The sequence below is a fragment of the Leptosomus discolor genome, chromosome 9 (assembly GCF_034619465.1).
Source record: "Leptosomus discolor isolate bLepDis1 chromosome 9, bLepDis1.hap2, whole genome shotgun sequence".
Classification (NCBI taxonomy): Eukaryota; Metazoa; Chordata; class Aves; order Leptosomiformes; family Leptosomidae; genus Leptosomus; species Leptosomus discolor.
In genome coordinates, this window is record NC_141399.1 from 3726261 (window position 1) to 3746050 (window position 19790).

Sequence of the window (19790 nt, forward strand, 5' to 3'; positions counted from 1 at the left end):
CAGGAAAAAAAAAAATACTATACAGAGAAACATATTCCAAACCTAAGAAACACATGGAGTAGCAGTTAAGCATACAGATGTAACACTGGGCAATTCGGTTTTGGTAAGACCAAGTATGACATTTTGTATAGTAAAGAATTTATTTCGTTTTAATTAGAAGAAAACACCTAGAAATTAGGGTGGAAAATAGTTTTTTTTAGTAGCAGTGACTGATTTTTATATTACCTGGATGTCAGGTTCCTGACTGGTTCAATTGGCAACCTGCTTCCAATCGCATGTGGTAACTGTGGAGTACTAATCAAGATAAATATCACAATTAAACACAAATAATTCTTGCTTATATTTTAGGCGTGGAGAGGAAAAGTTGCTGTAGAACTCCCAGTGCTTTCCACTGATCCTTTTTCCTTAGATCCAGAATAAGCTCCAATAAATGAACCATCTTCATTGAACATCCCATGCTCCCCTTCTCCATAATCTACCAGACTATCAGCACTTTCAGTGGCTTTAATGTCCCCGTTAATTGACTGGAGGCTGCCTTTCAGCGGCTTTTCATCGCTGTCACTACAAAACAAAGAAATGCCTTTCCAAAAATCTAGCTTTTAATCGCAAGCAGGGAAATTGCTCTTTTTATTGTGAAAGAAAGCAACAGGCGGGAAGAGCAAGGGAAACGTTTCTATGCGGGTCGTACGTCGAGAATGATCTGACCCTGTGGGTCCTGCTTGGTCTTCTGGACCAGACAGATCATGCACTGAATTCCCCACGTACATGATTTTGTGGTTATTACAACAGTGGAATTGGTTAAAAAGGCGAAAGTCAATGAAAACTACATGTGTGTGTGGCTTTTTCGCTTTTTGCCTCAGACAGACAGAAGAAAGGACAGAAAGTGAAAGGGAAACAAAAGGAAATGGTGGAAAGGATTTGAGGATCCATTCTAGCTACCAGTGCTGACGTCAAGCCTTCAGCACCTCACAGAAAGAGACATTTTAATGTTACAAAACAGCGGGCAATATTCAGGACCTATTTATTTCATTCTCCTGAGGTGGGCAGGCGAACTGATGTAAAGTTGTGGGATGAGGCATCAGCTGTAGGTTAGGTCTCACTGCTTTGTGAGCATTTGTTTGATTTTAGATGACTAACAAAGGGGTTTTTTTCCCTTTTTTCATTTGCTCTGCTGTTATTTTACTGTAATGGATGGAGATTCTCTCTGCTAAAGGGGAGGAACAGGGCAAAAAAAAAGCAAAATCAGAGCAGAGGCTGTATCAGCTCACGTGCGGTCTATGTTCAACGGCAATTTCACAAAAAAGGACAGACCCATCACCAAAATTCCGGAAAAGACAGGAAATTTCACTGGCCATTCCTCCTAATGGCACCGCGGAAGAACCACCGAAACAGCCTGACTTCTCCTGACTGAACAGGACATTTGAGGGGATTTGGAACACAGATGAAAAGACTACAAAAAACCCCCAAATTAGGCCTCTGAACTAGGCACACGATTACTCCATTACAGGCTTTGCTGATGCCAACTCAGTGTCAAAGCTTTGGTGATGTTGTCTAAGGGAGGACAGAGAAATGCACCTGAACTTTCCCTCTTCAGCATGTAATCAGTCACACGTATAATCAACACCGTAAAAAAAATGTGCTACTTTTCTGTACATGGCATTACTATTTATAAAAAAAGACAAGTTTGGAGTTTGGGGGGAAAGGAGAGGGTCAAAGTTATTAACCTCAGGACTTTCTTACCTTTCTAAATATTTGTCCCATTAGAAAGCATTAAAAATTAAATAAAGATGAAATTATGCAGAAAAAAAAAACTATTCCAGTACAAATAATGTAGTATATATAAGTGGGATTTCAACAGAAATTTTATGCCCTTAAGGCCAGTGACACCAGTTTTCCAGCGTGGTTTTTATAATGATGTATTTTTCTTCATACCACAGTTACATAATACTGTAAGCTTTAGTTATTTTAAAGCAGCCAAAACGATTATTTCAGTTCTCCTACAGAAACTTCTGTAGTCAGGCTTGTTTGGGTTTTTGCCATCTCTTTCTAGATTTCAAACTTTTCTTTGTTTTCTTCCACAAAATGAGCGTTCCCCATATTACACGAATTGGGTCTGACTGGGTTTCAGAAACCCATTGAAGACATAAAAGTCTTTCTATTGACTTCAATAGACGTTACAGCAGGAACCCAAATTATCATATATATTTACATTATTCATACAATGCTAATTTAGAAGAAAAAAAACCACACAAGTGAAAAATAAGCACTGATACATCAACATTTACCTATATCCCAACTTGGATGGAATTAAGTATACTGGATATACCTTTATATTCCTACTATCATCCACTCCTATGAGGTTTGCTTTGAAAATGAAAAATAGAGTTAATTGCATGCTATAAAAATGTCCTGAATAACGATGACATCTGGAAACAAACAAAACCCCAACAAACACGAACGCTTGTTAAAGCAGATCCTATTTACCTATATTCCCCAAAGATTTCGTCTTTTATTGATTGAGCTTCGGGATCTGGATGCAAATCTTCTTTTTCTTTCACTGTACAAATAAAATAAAGCACAGATCTGTATGCCATGTTCCGCCGTGGACTTTTCTTGTCGCAGGTGCAGTGGGCAAACCCCCTGTCATCACCTACAGCCTAACCTGGAGGGCAGCAGCTCACACCGCAGCTCTGGCAGGACACAACTAGCCCGCTGCCATCAAGGGTTTGGGACCATTCCCTAATTTTTAAGAAAGCTAACAAGTGTTTATAGGTTCATAGAATGGTTTGGCTTGGAAGAGACCTTTAAAGGTCATCTAGTCCAACCCCCTCTGCAGTGAGCAGGGACATCAGAGCCCCATCCAACCCGACCTTGAATGTTTCCGGGGATGGGGCATCTACCACCTCTCTGGTTAACCAGATTTATACTGACATATTTATACTTAAATCCTTACTCATTGCTTTGAAAACTACAGAATTACTTTTAACAAAATATTCTGCTGTTCGGCAGCTCGGTTACCCATGGAAGTTATGCCGGGTAGTATTGTCGAGTCACAGTGATCAGGTGGAAAGTGAGCAGGTAGCCCTGCCGATAGGGCTGGTGAAGGACCTTGGCTCTACGGCTGGATTAAATATTGGAAGATTCAACGAGCACTATCAAAAGCCTTAGCAAGATCTCTGACCAGCATGCAACACTATCTCACCCAGAGAGCGCAGCTTCACTTATATTCGTTAGAATCCATTCTGTGGATATTTATCAAAAGCTATAAATCCTAATTGGATGTTTCTGCTTGCAGCTTTGCAGCCTCCAGAGATAAAAGTCTGAAGGATGCTTGTTATTAACATGTGAACATAGCAAAAGGACAATAAATCCATTTACCTGAATATTTTCCTCCTTTATTTCTTCTGACAAAGCAAATTGTTAGCAGCAGTAGGGTGAGCAAAGCGATGGCACACATCAGTCCAATAAACCACCCCTGGGTGGAAATTCCATCGTAAATGCCAGCATAGGCTTTGTGAAACAGAAAAGTAGTGAAAAAGAATAAAATTAATCAGAGGAAAAGGGCATCACCCTACCATAACATGACTACATAACATGTTCTTCACCGGGTCCTAATTGAACCAGTCTATCACTACTTATTGTGTTCCCCTTAAAGAAATGCAAGACAGAAATACGTCCAGAGCGTGACATTTTTAGACTTGAGGGGAATGCACAGCCTACAAGGCACGATGCAGACATTTTGCAAAGGTAATTCTGAGAGAGTAGTTGACTCAAAGGATTAATGCCGAATCAGAAAGCTGAACAGACAATTGTTAAGCCTCTCATGCAAAAGCAGTTTTGCGAAAGAAATAGAGTTAAAAGTGCACCCGATACATGCAAACCACTGGACTGGCACACTTAAGAGGGATTATAGCACAGCACTACCCTTTCAAAATCGCATAGGAGGGAAAACTGTTTTGTCAAGGTTTGTAATTGTTCCAGGCTCTCGTGCGTCAAGCAAGGAGTAGGACTCAGCCGAGAGCCACGGCTGCGTTTATGCTCCCATGGGATTCAGCTGCAAGGGTCAACTTAAAAAACACAGAACAAACCCGTGGTTTTGGTACGCTTTCACCACACAATGTACGATGTAACCTCCACATTTATTTACATTCAAAAGAAACGTTTATCACCTTGAAGGGTTTCATGTCTCACCTCTCCCCCTTGACTCAATTACATCTTCAAAAATGCTATTGTTATCAACCCAATTCTTAGTCACTAGACGAACTGTATACTCAGTTCCAGGCTCAAGTGCCTCAATGGGGTGAAACTTTTGGGTGGGCTTTACTGCTTCTGAAATCTTGCCGATCCCTTTACCTATGGAATGTACATATTCAAGTCATATTGATTAATGGTTTACATTGAACAAAAGGCCTGAGAAATGCACAGTTACAAATAAAGCAAAGAGCACACAAATATGACACACAAGGATTTTTAACATTTGTCATCAGATAATCTGATTTTCAAAAGCAGGCAGTAAAGTAAAAAAACATTCCCCCTGTTTGATTTTTAATACTCCATCTGATAAAATAAACAGCAGACTGAAGTAATCCTGATGTTTATGAAGGGTTTTGTACATTTCCCAGGATGAAAGTTAATATTGATGGGGGATTATGGATCTGCTTTAACTAATGCATGCTTAAAAAATTACAACTTGAAAATGGGCTTGCTTTGTACAGATAATCTGGGGTTTGATGCTTCTCCCATTGAACTGAACTCAGCAGGGAAGCCCAGACAGCTTGTTATCTGGAAATGGATTCTTATATGTCTCACGAAAAAAAAATTAACATTGGGATTTGTACTCATTTCTCTGCTGACAGTGATTTTCAATGTCCTCTTAAATTCCACAATGCCTGCACAAAGCACTGTTTTAGATATAGCTGAAGTTTGCTTTCAATTTGATATTTAGGCATTTAAATGTTCCCAATGAGTTTAATATTTGATTAAGAGGTAGAAGGGAAATTCCAGTAGCCCCGGTTTTAGAGCTTTTTTTACTTGCAAAATGCCTACTGTCATTTCTGTCTGCATTAAGATTGCAGGCTATTAAATAAGCTGTTTGAAAATAGCATTTGTGGATAGCAGAAAAAAGGACATCTACAGAGGTTAGCAATCACTGCCCGAACATGAAAAGCCTGTCCATACAAGGAAACTCAGGACTGTGTGTTGACCTGGGGGATCTCTTTAGTCAACCAACAGCACACCACAGGAGTGTGCCCACCCTCGATGGCAGGAAAGAGATTTTGGGGGATTTTGCACCTAATAAATATAACTCTTCAATTGTGTTCGGTTGCCTAATTTGCCTGCTTTGTCCAAAGTCGTCTAAAGTAAGGATTGAGCACACAGCATAATTTGAAAACTATTTGACTAAATAGCACTGACAGTAAAACGGTGCTTGTTAATACTTAAACTAGTAAACAAGCAAAGTAAGAAGCTCTCAGAGATTAAGGCTTAGTTGACAGCTGAAGGAAAATAAAAATAAGATTAAGATGAATCCAAGCACAATCAAAGCAGCAGTTCGAGATAAGTTTTCCAAGGCAACTATACATGTATTACAATAAGCAGTTAAATTAGTAGACCATTGGGACCCAGAGAGAACACATACAGCTGAAATACTGCTGATACTGAAGCACAGTTTATTAGCATAAATTAATCCATCTATTGGTAATTTTTGCTAAATGGAATATGTGAAACTAAGCTATAATTTTTAATCAAACCACAAATTAAGCCACAGGATACCACAGGCATCTTTTAATCACATGTTCTAAAATCCAGACATCAGAAAAACATATTCAATGGAAGCACCAGCCATAAAGTAACAAGACTGAATGTGAACCTTCCACCCCTTGTGTATTAAATACCGGGGGAACCGGTAGGGCTGAAAACCAGCTCTTTTCTGCCAGGTTATTGCTCCAGCCGGCCGTGCCGCTGCCCTGGCACGCTGAGCAGCGCAGGGCTGGGACGCACGTACTGGAAGGAGCCCAGCCTGACCTGGGACTGGGGATTTACCGTTGGCTCTCCAGGCTGTTTAACGTCCCCTATCCTACCACACTAAAAATTGTTTTCTTTAAAACTCAGTACAGGTGTCCAGTGACGGGTGATTATGAGGTTTCTTTCCACACGATTTCTTTCTGGTCTGTGTTACACACTCAATATAGCACCTACAGAGGAGAAAGCATTGCTAAGTGGGGCAAGTTTGGTGGTTGGAATAGATAAAGCAGTCTAGCATCCTGAAAAATAAAAGCAAAGATACACAGATAAGGAAAAGCTCAATATACTGAAAGGTCAGTGAGCTGAAGAAATTAGCTGCAGAAAATTGAAAGCAGTTGGGTTAGGGTTTTAATCTACAATAAGGGAGAAGAAGCATTAGTAATAAAGGCATATCACCAGCACTTCTCATCTTCCCCCACTATTTATCAGCCATACCATGGGACTTGCATGAACATTAAACACTGAACTGCAATTTTACAATATTCCTACAGGGCTTCAAGATTTATGAGAACAACAGAACACACATTTTTTTTATAGAAGCTTATGGTATAAAGGGAAAAACAATATAAACTGCCCCCAAAGACTCAAAAGACTGCTAGTTCTCCAAAAGTTACCACGTCTGTTATAAAATATATTTATATAGAAAAGCTGACAGTCTAATAACCAAATACTAATTGTGGGCAACATCTTAATTTATAACCATACCTGTCTAAATACATCTGCTGCAATAAATGGAAAGTTGAACTTTCATTAGTTTTCCCCTACTGCCTGGCTATTAGAAGAATGTAAAAATGCATCATAAGTATCCTTCATCTTCTGGGTTTTTTTATGTGCAGGAGGTAATTCATGCTAGATTGGGAATATTTTAAGACATAGAGATTAGTGAACCTGTCCTATGTAAAGTCTATTGAGAAGAATTTATAGGTGAGTCAGTGATTATTTATAGTGATGGTTATTTGTAGGAGAAAACTGAGCTCAGACAAGAAGACAGGCTGTTCATTTCTTGCTGCTTCTCTTTGGCTCTCTGTGTTGGCTACACTGGGGCAGACTCACAGAAGAGGAAAAAGCAAAAGAAAATAGCAAAGATGAACAGTTGGCCACAAATTTGCTTCAAGTACTTCAAGATATGAGATACGTAGCGTATTATATTAAGCATGCCTATATTTCGTGCTCAAAATGATAGGGATTTGAAACAGCAATACACTACATCTTCCTTTTCCTAGTCCAGCCTGTGTGCAGCACCCGGGCTGGCAGGAGAGAACATCCCCTGCCACTAGCACGGGGTTTGGTGGGCTACAGGTCCCCCAGCTGAAGAAGAGGCGGCAGTGTGGAGTGGCATAAATGACAGAAAAAGAAACTTTTCACCAAGATTTCATCAGATTCTCTTGACTGTGAGCAAACAGGGCGTATTTGTGGGGTTGGTGGTGACAATACCGGTGGTTACATACGGCTAAGGCAGTCGTATTTTTCCTTTTTCACTGTGCCTGTGGCAAAAGAGAACAAACCCCATATATTTTGTAAAAAATGGTTACTCTCTTCATCTTATGGTGTGTCATGAAGGTTAGTACCCTCCAGCTAAGATTGTCAAGAAGCCTGTGGGAGTTGCGTGCCAATTGCCATTGAAAAATAATGAAGCCGGTGAATTTCTCTGGAAAATAAAACTGCAGTTGTACAGCTTCCTCTGGATGAATTTTTCATTAAGGCTTGAATTTCTGGACACACAGTAATCATTCTCAACATGTAATACGTGTTTAGTAATCCTTCAGAAACACTGGTGACTCTGGATGAAAAGAAGCTTTGTGTTAAAGAAGGACTGCTATATTAAATTAATTTTTTTTCACTTATGTAAGAACATTATTTTGTATTATGCTTCTGAGGGCTAATGATCATTTGGAAATCGACATTTTCAAGGGGAAAGTTAATTAGTTTGTAAGTCATTTAAGAAATACCGCCTGAAAACAGAAAGTTAGAGATAAAACTCATTTTCTAAAGATGGTATAGCTTCTCTGTGGAATGAAACCAAGAGAAAGCCACAAAAATGAAACTATTTTTTTTTATTTTGCAGTACGGTGCAAATGTCCTTTTGCCCAGGTTCTTCGCGATTGTCCACAGTATTGCATCAACAAATGATCAAAAAATTTTTGGTTGTCTATCAGCGTTCCATAGCTGAGTTATTTTGGCTATGTTTAAGATCTTTCATAAGAAAGAAGCCTTTTATTTCTTTGACTTCGCATTAGCTGCTGACACCAGTGGTGGTGGGTCGTGCAACAAGGATGCTACAAATAAAAGCTTTTCTATCGCCTATTTCTATTTCTCACTAATTCCAGTGGGCCTGTGTTTAACCTTACAGACAAATATTGAAGTGTGGTTTTCCTCTGTTAAGTAATTATACAGAAGCAGCCTGCTCTGCCAGGGGCAGCACTGCAGAGGGCTCCAGCTCCACCACCACCAGCCAAGCACAGAGTGCGGCTCTGCCAGAGAATGAAGAAACAGAGATGTGAGCGCGAGATGGCCTTTTCCTATCGGTATCCACCCATCGATCTTTGGTCAAGTGTTGCTAACCCAAAGCGATGTGTTACTCCGGACAAAAATCTGAGTCTGAATGATTCATTCACAGAAGAAGACGCTGCAGTTGTAAAGAAAAGGTACAATCTACCCATTTATCTATAGAGGGAGTTAGATTTATTTAATTGAGAGAAACTTTTTTTACTAAATTCAGTCATTCCTGCCACTGCAAACTCGTCGTCAGGAAATGGGTTGCACATAAATTACAGGCTGGCGAAATTATCGTTCAGAGCACAACAATTTTCCCTACAGACTTGTTTTTAGTGGCGATACAAGAATATTTCTGTATGTACATATTAAAAAAAAAATTAAAATAGATTGACTTTTCTTTCTGAGTCCAGACTATAGTAGCAGGGATAACTGCAAATAGACGAAAGCATTAGCAGTGGTGCAGATCAAGTATAACAGTGATAAAATATGAGTGAATCCACAGCTTCCACCTCACTTTCCTGGCAGAACACATCATGAAATTCTGAAATGCTCATGGCACAGCCCGACAAGGCTATATTACAGCAGTGGAAGCTATTCAAAGGCTTAAAATGAACAACGAGAGCTTCATGTTTTTATTACTAAACCCAGAACATAGTGGATATAGAATCACTGAATCAAAACCCAAAGAAACTTTGAGTGATGTGTCATGGAGTTTCATTTCAGAGGGCACCATATTTTATATCTGTCATTTATGTGGGTCACTTTAAATTATAAACTTTGACTTTTGAAATCATTCCCTTTCTTCAAAAAGAGAAATTGTTTTAATTTTGAGCAGTTGCCTCGCTTCCCATACTACAGCTTAAAACCCCAAGAAGGTCACTGAAAAAGAGTGATTTTTTTTTTCAGCCTATCACGATTAGTTGAAAAATATCTGAACAATTTAGCCAGCAAATAATGACACAAAACCCTAATGGCATCTCAGTGACAAATGCCGTGTCCTAATTTAGGGTGGCTTGAGAACCAGCAAGGAGCACACATTAATCGCAGAACTAGACCCTTGCGGCTTTTATTAATTATACTACACTATTCTACAAGTATTTCAAAGAATCAGTTATTAGGAAAAAACTTAGGAAAGTTTCTTCCTTAGTTTCTTAGGAAAGAAGAGAAAGAGAACAAAATGAATGGCAACATTATCCTCCTTTCAAGCATATCAGGCAGAGATGCATTTCATAAAACCTGACAGGATTATTTAAAGAAGTTATAGAGTTTCAAGTGGCCAAAACACATTATTTTGGTTGCCCAATGAAGGTCAGAAAAGGTAATTAATGAGGTGAAATTGTATATTTTTAGCTTGAAAAAAATAAACGGGATCTTTCACTTTCCTTAATGAAGAATAAATTTTAAATCATGCTAATGGATTAGTAGTTACTACTACCTGAGCACCTGTATACTACAGTGAGACTGGAGGTTACAAGGCATCTGAGAAGGAGTTTCAGGACTTGAGAAAAAGGGTGATAGTTCATGACTGGATCCTGAATTGGGACATGAGGAGTTCAAAGTATTTTTTACTCGTTTTACCAGTAACTGAAGAGATTCTGCAACTTAGAAGTCCAATAGGATGTAACAGGACCATTTTTCTACTTTATATCAACATTGTTCCAGTGTCACTGCTAAAAATTATGAAGCCAGGACTCTTTTGCTTATCACAATCTCTTTCTCCTTTCCCATGGTAAGTGCACAGCAACATTTTCTGATTAATAGCAAGGCCCTGCTCCTCAGTATTGTACAGTTTTCAGACCTGCTGAACACAGTACATTTTATTTCATTTCAGCCGAATGTGAAAGATGAGCTATCATATAGTGCTTGCAATTTTCCTTTAAATCAGTGAACATCAGTGGTTTAGGATAGGACATCAGCGGCACACAAATGCTCACTTCCAGTTTCTGAGAAAATAATAATAAAGAATCAAGTGCACAGCAGTCAACTTTATGTTGATCTGGATTTTCCGTGTCAAATACCTGCCCCTAATGTTGCCAGCAGTCCCCCATCTTCAAGCAGGGGCAGAATTTGTTTTTATATTACTGAGAACAGATTATTTCAATCTTCAATTTTCTGTTTGTGACTAAATGCAATTCACTTATTCTGGTGTGGCTTAAGGAGTTGATCGGTGGGAACAGCAATACAGTACTGTACAGCAAAATGAAACAGATAAGCTCTACTTTTCTGAAGAGCTGCATGGCTGCATTAAAAAGTTCATTGATTGTTCTCATGGAAAGAAAAACAAATTTATTTCCTCTAATTACAAAGGAAATGTCAAGCCTGGAATATTCTCAATAGATTTTTCTATTATTGTTAGAGCTTCTTCTCATAAAAACATATTGCCTATTAACTTACTCCCTTGAGCCATCGTTAGTCCTTCTTCTGTGACCGGCTTCCCACAGCCTTTGACTGTACAAGCCTTTACATAGAATTTGTACTTGGTACTGGAGCTGAGACCCGAGAGCCTCCAGCTGAGCGTGGAGCGGTTTGCCACGCTGACGTCGTTCACAGGTCCGATTTCGTGCGTTTCGTTTACTGAAAGGGAAAAGGCAGCCGGGTCAGATCCAGCAGCTAAAGGCTACGAACGTGAAACTCTCCTGAAAGGGAGGCACTCTGCAGTAAGTAGGAAGAATGAAGCCTGAATAAGCATATCTCACCTTCCTGCCAAGCACTTAAATAGGATTTATCTGGTCTATGTCAGTCTCCCAACGAATTGGTGAGCTATTAGTGTTCTTAAAAAGCTCTCTCATTCTAGATATGCACATACTGAGTGGGAGGTAAAAATTACTGTCTCCTACATCATTAAATATATATGAATTGCTTCTTGCTTTGCTTCCAAACATCTGCAAATTTTTGCAAGCAAGTTAACGGGTGGCTTTGCTCCGCTCTGCCTTGGCACAGCCGTCAGCTGAAGGAGAGGCTGCCGCTCCCGAACTGCCTAAATAGAGAGATCCGCTCTCTGCCCACAGTCATCAGAAACAAAGGGAAGATCCAACCTCCAGCCGCTGCTTGCAAAGGCAAGTGGGCAGTTCTGTTACCAGCAGAGATAAGTGAAAAGTACACGGGGTTTTTTGTAAATAGGCCACAGTCTAATCCTGTTCCATCCTCAAAGAACATCTAAAATACCCTGAATTGTCACCACACCTCACAGCTGGTGGTGTGGCAGTCTGGGATCAATACTGGATCTTGCCTAGGTTATCTGCTCAAAGTCTCTTTCCAGCTACTCCGTGCATTCATAGGCAAGAAAGAAAGAAGCATCGCTGGTATTGAGTTGTTTCTCAATGTGACTGCGCAGTAACATGACTCAGGTGGTAATTGTCTGTATTTCTGTTCTACAGGGAGGAGGTGCTCACCGACACAATGCAAAGATCGGAATAAACGTGGCTGGAGTGCTCTCATTACAACTTACTTTGCATTGAATGAGTTTCACTTCAGCAAAATGCGCCTGATTTTATGGGTCTTCTTCACTACCACGTCAGGTATAATTTGCAAATACAAAACAATTGGTCTATAAACGCAGAATAGAGCGTGGCAGCAACGTGAGCTTACGTTGGAAAAGTGCATGGAAAACTTTTTGCTCTGGAAGATGACTTTACCCTGCCCTCTAGCAGGCTGCACGCACATCGCAGTTCAAAACACGCCGTTCGGATGCTATGGCTGTTATAGGGGTGTCAGAAACAGCCCTTCTCATCAGCTTGTGTTGTAAATAACTGCACATATAACCTTTTTTTTTTTTCTTCTTTTTTTTCTTTAACTAACAATGCTTAAATTTGAAAATCGAAGTAAAACAAGCACATACTTATCTGATATTGCAAAATGTAGCCAGTAAGGTGGCCGTTTGCTTTCTTGGGAAGTCCCCATGACAGAGTGACGGAATCCTTGTCAAAGTTCAGGATCCTTAGAAAACGTGGTTGTTCAGGGACTGGAAGATACAGGGATTAGCTTTCAGAGAAGATTGAACAGGTCTGTCTCTACACATGCTTGTTAAATGAGGATATAGTTTAGCTCAACACCTACAGTTCCCCTTTCTTGTGAAGGAGTTTATAAATATTGGAGATTTTACAATCACTTTAAATAAGGTAGTCTTCCTGCCTTGTTACATGGACAATTTTATTGTCCCTCCATCCCATATTCTCATTTTGTCTTACCTCCTTCTGGAGTTTCAAACACAATGGGGGAGCTTTCTGGGCCATCTCCTTTAGCGTTGTAAGCCGAAACAGTTAAGCGGAATTCACTGAAGGGCTCTAGACCGGGAATCATCCCATAGTTTCTATCTCCTACAAACGTTAGGAAGCGTCTCTCTGGGTGATGCCTTTTCCCATCCAGCATGCTTTTCGTTTTCCACCAACTGACCTGCATTGAGATTGATATTTCTGTAACCAATTACGCTGTATGGGGATGAGCACGATACTGATTCCTCTCATCTTCCCAGAAACGAGAGACTGCAATCTGCTCTTGATCTGGGATTAATTTAACAGTTTACTCAACTATATACAAATATTTAAAGAGAAATTTGTAACCTTATAGCCTCTTAAATGCCCACGGACTCTGTCCCTCGGTATTCCAAACCAGAAGACTTTGACCAGCGTGCTGTTCACAATATCCACCGATACGCCGGAAGGAGCTGCATCTGGAACTGTAAAAACAAAAGTACTGTGCATTAAAGACACTTACACGAGCTCAGTTTCACACTGTTCACAGCTACAGGGCTTGGCTTTCCAGCTCAAGCTGTGACAGTTCATGCAGTCTTACTGCAGGCAAGAAAAAAGCCGTTCCACCTGCATCCAGTGGGTGAAATGGGCCGATAAACATTATTTTGCCATGTCAGGGCTTTCTGCTGAGGGCTGGAATACAGGTGCACTGGGACATATGAATTTCTACACCAGTATTTACAATTTCCTGTTTCAAGTAATGCTTACAGCAATGAGAAGAATAAAATAATAATAATAAAAAAAAATGATTAACACAGCACTCAAGGCGGCAATCATAAAGGTTTTTTTTTTTTTATAATCAATTTCATTTTACAACTAAGCTCATTAAACAGTAGGATTTTAATCACTACACAACACAGAGAGCTATTATAGCGCCTGAAAAAGAGAGGCCTTGATCCATTGACAACTGAATTGCAAGGAAGATTTTCCACTGATAGATATAAAATTATATCCATCACAGACAAACAAAGAAAATAAAGATGTTGCGGGGTTTCTTTCTCTCTGTTCTCACTATTCATCACTTCTTCTGCCATACACTCTACAGGGAAGAGAAGATGCAGCACCAAACCTTCCTGTTGCCACCTCTGGTGCTCAGCAGGGATTCTCATGTCTGAACAGCACCGAGACCATTCCCGGCACCGAGACTTTATGCCGGTGAAACACCAGGAAGCACTCAGCAGGTTGCAAACATCAAACTGGTCCATTCAGGGTTGATAACACACATCTCGGTGTGCTCTTGCAAGGAGAGGAGTGCTCCAGAGCCCGCCTGAGGATTTGTTTCCCTCTGTAAAGCCAGCAACACTTTTTACACCTGTGGTTATCGCAGTAACTTTACTGACAGTTTCATATCACGATAGTCCGTAACGGCTTCTGCTAGAAGCTGCAGCAAGTGGGGAGGTGGGAGCAGCAGCACCCATGCTACTGTTCCTGGGGAGTGACTGCTGCAGGACGTGGTGGGTTAAATCAAGGACCTGGATGTCTGGTCATGTTAATAAGCAGCAAAACAGACGCTTGTCTTAGTTGGCTAATCCACTGTAGACTTTTCAAAGGCCACTCACACTGCCAGTTTATGTCATTCTTACAAAAACAACTTAAAGACTTCAGATTCTGAGTGGGATGACTACAACTAAGAAAATTAATCTGCAGATCTGAAACACTGACCATTCGCCGGACCTCCTGGCCCCTCTTTGCCAACAGCTTCCAGCCCCTGCCACTATGCGTTTGCAAATGCAGTAAGCATTTGTAGGTGGGATCAGGGAATCTTGGTGCCCCACACTAGCTGGCCACCATGCTGTTTACTCCCTTGCTGATTTAAATCCTTAATTCCCACAAAAAGGTTGTTGTGCTTGGGGTTTTTTTGGTGATGTTAGTGCTTAATTGGGTGAGGCTTGGAATTTCTTTACTGCAGCCGAATACGTTTCCAGTCCTCCAAATATCTTCTCTCGTCATGCAGTAAACACCAAAGGGGTCAGGCTGCTGTTCAGAGACATTGGGGTGGCCTCAGCAGGGACATTATCCAGCGTCCAACAAACATAGGAGGGCTGGCACACGCTGTGTGGCACTGGCATTAATTCTATTAGCAGGGCAATCCTCCCACGTGTTCACCTCTCCTTACAGGACACGATTATTAAAGTCCACCACGAAGCTGGAGCTTGAAGAGCATGTGCAAAGGGTGGGCATCTCAAGCACTTGCTGTGATTTCAGGGCAGCCCAGGGCATCTGTTTTGTGAAAACGGGTGGCAAGGGGAGAAAGCCTCTTTGTTTGACCTGGCCTGGATGATGCACCGTGGGCCAGGTAGAGTCCAAAATGAGAGGCAGGCAGGCACTGAGAAGAGCCGGGGAGCGGGCTTGGAGCAGGAATAAATCCAAAGCAAAGCCTTACAGTGGAGGAAGACTTCTCCAGAGACACAGGGATGCCTGAGAGGGGACTGTGCCACCCAGGAGCCACAGAAAGCCACTGAAGAGAAATCCAGGCTGGAGAAGAGGAACCGTTCTTCAAGGACTCAATACACAAGGTAACAGCCAGCGCATGTGGGCATGTGGCATCATCTATAAATTCACTTACAACACCCAGCGCGTGAGTGTTTGTACTTAACTGCCAGAGTACTTAACTTCTGACAGTGTTAAACTGTTGAATCAGGCCCCAGACAAGCTAAAGATTTTTTTTCCTACCAAGTACAACGCGACTGCTACACTTCATAGACTTCTTATGGACTGTGGCCTTCAAATAAGTACCCAGATTAAGCCAGCAGCTGAGATTAATGAAAGCACAAGTGACCTTTCCAAAAAACCCCTCAGACTCCAGCAACCTGGCATCCACGGCACCCAGCATCGGTCGTACCTGCATCTCACGTAGCCTGTCGTGTTGAGCACTGGCATTTAAGCAGTTTTGGCTGTGAGATGCCTAATCCATCACTCCATACACAATCGTTTTGCATCGCAAGAATCCCCCGCGCAGCGTATTTTGACATGAAAGTTTCCGCTACTTACCGTCCTCTCCTGAATAACCGATGGTAACGTTTGGTTCAGGACCAGATCCTAAGTTATTTACTGCTTGCACTTTGATCTCGTAAGGCACGAAGGTGGGAGTGTTTCGCAGGGTCAGAGAATGTTTCTTCACCATCTCCTCGTTCCAATCCGCCTCGACTCCCCGCTGCCGCCAGCTGACTTTGTACTCCAGCCCCGGCCCATTCCTCTCCACGGGTTTCAATGGCTGCGGAAGAAGTTAAAAGAGATCTTGTCTGCCTTTGTTGCAGTAATCATGAAACAGCAGCTGAGGCAAGGCGGGGGGGGGGGAGATAGTTTTGGATACCGTCTTACGACATTGGGAGAGAAAACGGGGAAAAAAGAAAGATTTAACTTTTTGTAGTCGTATTAATTTTAAGATGACTGGAAGAAGAATGTCATCACTTCAAGAGAAAGGTGGATAAAAGGCAGAGAAACTGTTGGATTAAAACCAGATTAATTGCTAGTAGACATATTTCTGCGTGCTACATACATCAGCTTTTGTTTTGCCACAGATTTTCTTTGTTCTCTTCTATGATGTAAAACCACGTGCCTTTTAGAACAACTAAAATGCATATTTTGGCATAAGGCTCTGTGTGCCTTTTAGTACAGCTAAAAATCTGCATTTTATCTTAGAATTTTATGTAGCACAGCAAGTTGAGTGATTAAAATTTAGATTTGTTCTAAATATGCACCAAATGCTTGAAACTACGCCTGGACATTTAATGTGCAAATGCTGCGCTACTCTCTTTTACCAAAGAATTCCACTGAAGAATTCATCACAGCATGGTTCCCATCTAATTACCATTGATTTATAAAATATTTGGAGATGTATAACAATGGCTTGTCATGAGACACTCTCCAGTTGATTTTATTTCTCTGAAAATGTACTCCTTCAATTAATAAAGTTAACTGGTCGTCTGCACTAGCAAAAATGATGAGGATTATTTCAGTCCACTGAAACAGCTGTGGCTATTTCCCACCACATAGCCTACTTTTGATAATATTTAAATAAGATATTGGACATATTAAATATAACTGATATGTATGCAAGCTGCACACAGAGGTCTGAACTGAAATGGCATTGACTTGCAAGTGCCAGCAGAAAGCGATCTCCCACTGATGCTCCTCATGCACGGGGGGATCTAGGTCTGGGAGACCTGCGAAAATTCCCACTTATCTGCCCTGACAGTATGAGGACCTTTGGGATGACTGTGGTGAAGGAGCTGGTAGACTGGGCAGCTTTCTAACAGGCACCGCTGGGAGAATCACCTCCATGGCAAAGTTCCCATGGAATGGGATTTGCAAGAGAAGCTGAAGAAGTAAAAAATTTCTGCTAAAAAATAACTTCTTGTTTAGAGTTAAATTGCAGCACTGCATGACTCTTATTTTGATCTCCCTTAATGCTGCAAATCCTTGGCTGAAAAGCTAGTCACTAGTGCTCATCTGGTCTCTTAATCCAAAGTAGGCAGATTTACATCATTTTGTAGCCTTTGTCTGCCAGAAATAGCATGTTCAGTGCCTAGCATTTCCTCTGAAAAGCGTACAGGAGCCACCATAAATAAATTAATATCCTGTTTACGACATTTAAATGATTCAACAAGATTTAACAAAGCCCATCCATCCCATTCTCTCCCTTCAGTCTCAGTTTTCACTTCTACTTTTGCCCTGTTCGAGCATTGGATTACAGGCTGCCCAGTGAGGAGGAATGCTCGCTCTCTCTTCAGTGAAGTATTGGTCACAGCAGCATTTCCCAGCCATGCTGGTTATTGCTACTCTGCATTTCTTCTGAGAGGCAGCATTGTCTTCCCTGACCCTGGGCTATGATGTACATCAAAAATCCTCATTCAAATCCAAGTCAACAGATCTAGAAGGCCATCTCCTTTTGGTGTAATTATAGCCTAAACCACGAATTCACACTGGGGAAACATTTATTGTTCTTTTCTGCGAGCGGCAGGCTGAGAAGTAAATCTCATGTAAATTGTGTTTAATTCCAGCCACAAAAAATATGCTTGCTTCCACAGTTGTTGAAATTTGTGTTAAATGAAGTAATATATATCTCTCTAAACTGTTGGCACAGAAGCTATGAGCCTAAAAGCCAGGGAATCTGAAGACTGGAAACCATCCTCAACACTTCTACACAATTCGTTTGACATATGCTTAGGAGCTTTATCTATACTCCTGTAGTTCTTGATGTAAAAATTCAAGCTTGTATTCTCACGGCCAAGTGATCTGTGTCGTTTTTACAGCTCCAGGCTGGAAGGGCAGAAGCCACGTGCAAACCATCCCCCTGCACTGGGCCATGTTGCTCCTCTCGCAGGGCAGGGTGAGACCATGATTATTTTAAGCACTTTCTTGTGATGCAAGGTGCACAGAAGAGGAGCATAGTCTTGGGAATTCTTACTAGGCTTTATAGGGTTTTCACATTTCTTAATAACCTGCAAAGTTAGATGTAAAAAATTGTCTTTTGAAACAAAAGTGAAACTAGGGGAGGAAATCCAGAACACATTTAAGTCAATAACAACTTTACCTTTGAGTTCAGGAGCATCAAGGATCCCACCTATGGGATTTGCTAAAAAAGAGGGGTAGGGGAAGGGGAGATAAAGTCAAGGGATCCATTATTTAATTTTGAATGTATTTATATTAAAACAACATTCTGATAAACTCCATGCTGCTTTAGAAACTGTTGCTTGAAGGGAGAACCTGTTTCTGATATCATAGCACTGACAGACGTGTTTGTCTTACCTCCCATTTCATCACCATTTCGTTTGGTTCAGAAGCTTCAACTCGTATGTTTTCTGGGTTCTTGTCTGGAGCTGGAACCACACAGGTGATAAGGTTAATTTGCATACCCTGGGGTTTATTTGCATTTATTATTTAAATGCAAAAAATTTTTCTTATTTTCATATTACTGAAAGACACCTAAACAGAAAACGTTTGAGAGTTTAATTACTTGGAGCAGCAAAGCTGCTGTGACCGAAACATGTTGTTTATGTGGTTTTGATTCCTAAGTGCCCTTGTTGGATGGAACCACCAGCTAACATGAAACTGTGACTTTTGGATTTCAAAGTACCAGATGTAGGGGGATTGTGAGGAAGAGATTTTTTTCTCCCTATGGGGATAGTAAACAGAAGGTATATCATTAGTGGGACGCACACAGCTGAAAAGCTGAAGAAGGACCTGAAATTGAAGCCAAGGGGGGAAAAAAGAAAGAAAAATGCCAAGGAATGCAAATGCCGTATTGAACAGTTGGCCTCTAAAATGACTTTCAGGGACACAACGTTTTCTGTCACAGCGAGAAACGTGTTGTGAATGGAGGTTTTTGACAAGCTTAGCGCTGCTGAAAGGCTCCCCACAAACCCTCATGTTCTCCAGCAGCCACTTGTCCATAAAGGGCTGCAACGGGCTTTAAAAGTGCTGAATCAGCAGAGCTCAGGAAAGCAGTGTGCTGGAGGTGCCCTGCTAGGAAACACCCTGCTAGCCACAGTGGCCACCTTTGGCATCCCTGGGCTGGCCACTGAGCGGCGAAAGCAGCACAAATGACCCTGACTGCTTGACATCCCCCTGAAGCACAGGAGGGCACTGTTATTCCCAGCAAAACCCTACAAATATGACTATCCACAAAACTAGATGGCAGCATTTACCAGCTGGAGGAGTCGCATAACGCAGCGAGGGTTTACTAGGCTGGCTCCTTCCCACAGCATTCACAGAGATGACACGAAACTGGTAATTGATATACGGGGCCAGTGACAAAAGGGCTGTGGTTTCATTCCCTGGAGCTCGGGTTAGCTCCTGCCACCTTCCCGGCTCCCACCGGTTCTCTTCAAACTCTATAATCGACTCTGGGGAGGAAAAGGAAGAAAAGAAAAAAGGCAGAGCCCATATAAACAGCTTATAAATAGTAAGGATGGAAATGAATTTACAACAAATTAACTGTCATAGTAAAACTGATTAAGTATGGCTGTGAGCACGGTTTGTTTCTTCTAACAGCCATGACGTGCCGTAATGCTAAAG

The 19790-nt window shown here is 41.2% G+C and overlaps 1 protein-coding gene across 3 annotated transcripts in view; it reads right to left on the reverse strand.

Moving 5' to 3' along the window:
- Positions 1-344: 344 nt before the first annotated feature.
- The window catches only part of CHL1 (cell adhesion molecule L1 like), a 54083-nt gene continuing 34637 nt past the window's right edge, over positions 345-19790 (reverse strand). For 2 of the 3 annotated variants that reach the window (XM_086469861.1, XM_009960374.2), the window contains 11 exons: positions 19421-19618; positions 18522-18592; positions 15762-15984; positions 13080-13195; positions 12708-12912; positions 12359-12481; positions 10915-11094; positions 4192-4353; positions 3379-3510; positions 2485-2557; positions 345-561 (listed from right to left, as the gene is read on the reverse strand). In XM_086469861.1, the coding sequence (XP_086325987.1) occupies positions 345-561; positions 2485-2557; positions 3379-3510; positions 4192-4353; positions 10915-11094; positions 12359-12481; positions 12708-12912; positions 13080-13195; positions 15762-15984; positions 18522-18592; positions 19421-19618 (1700 nt within the window). The remainder of the gene's footprint in view (positions 562-2484; positions 2558-3378; positions 3511-4191; positions 4354-10914; positions 11095-12358; positions 12482-12707; positions 12913-13079; positions 13196-15761; positions 15985-18521; positions 18593-19420; positions 19619-19790) is intronic. The other variant, XM_086469862.1, reaches the window with a different exon arrangement.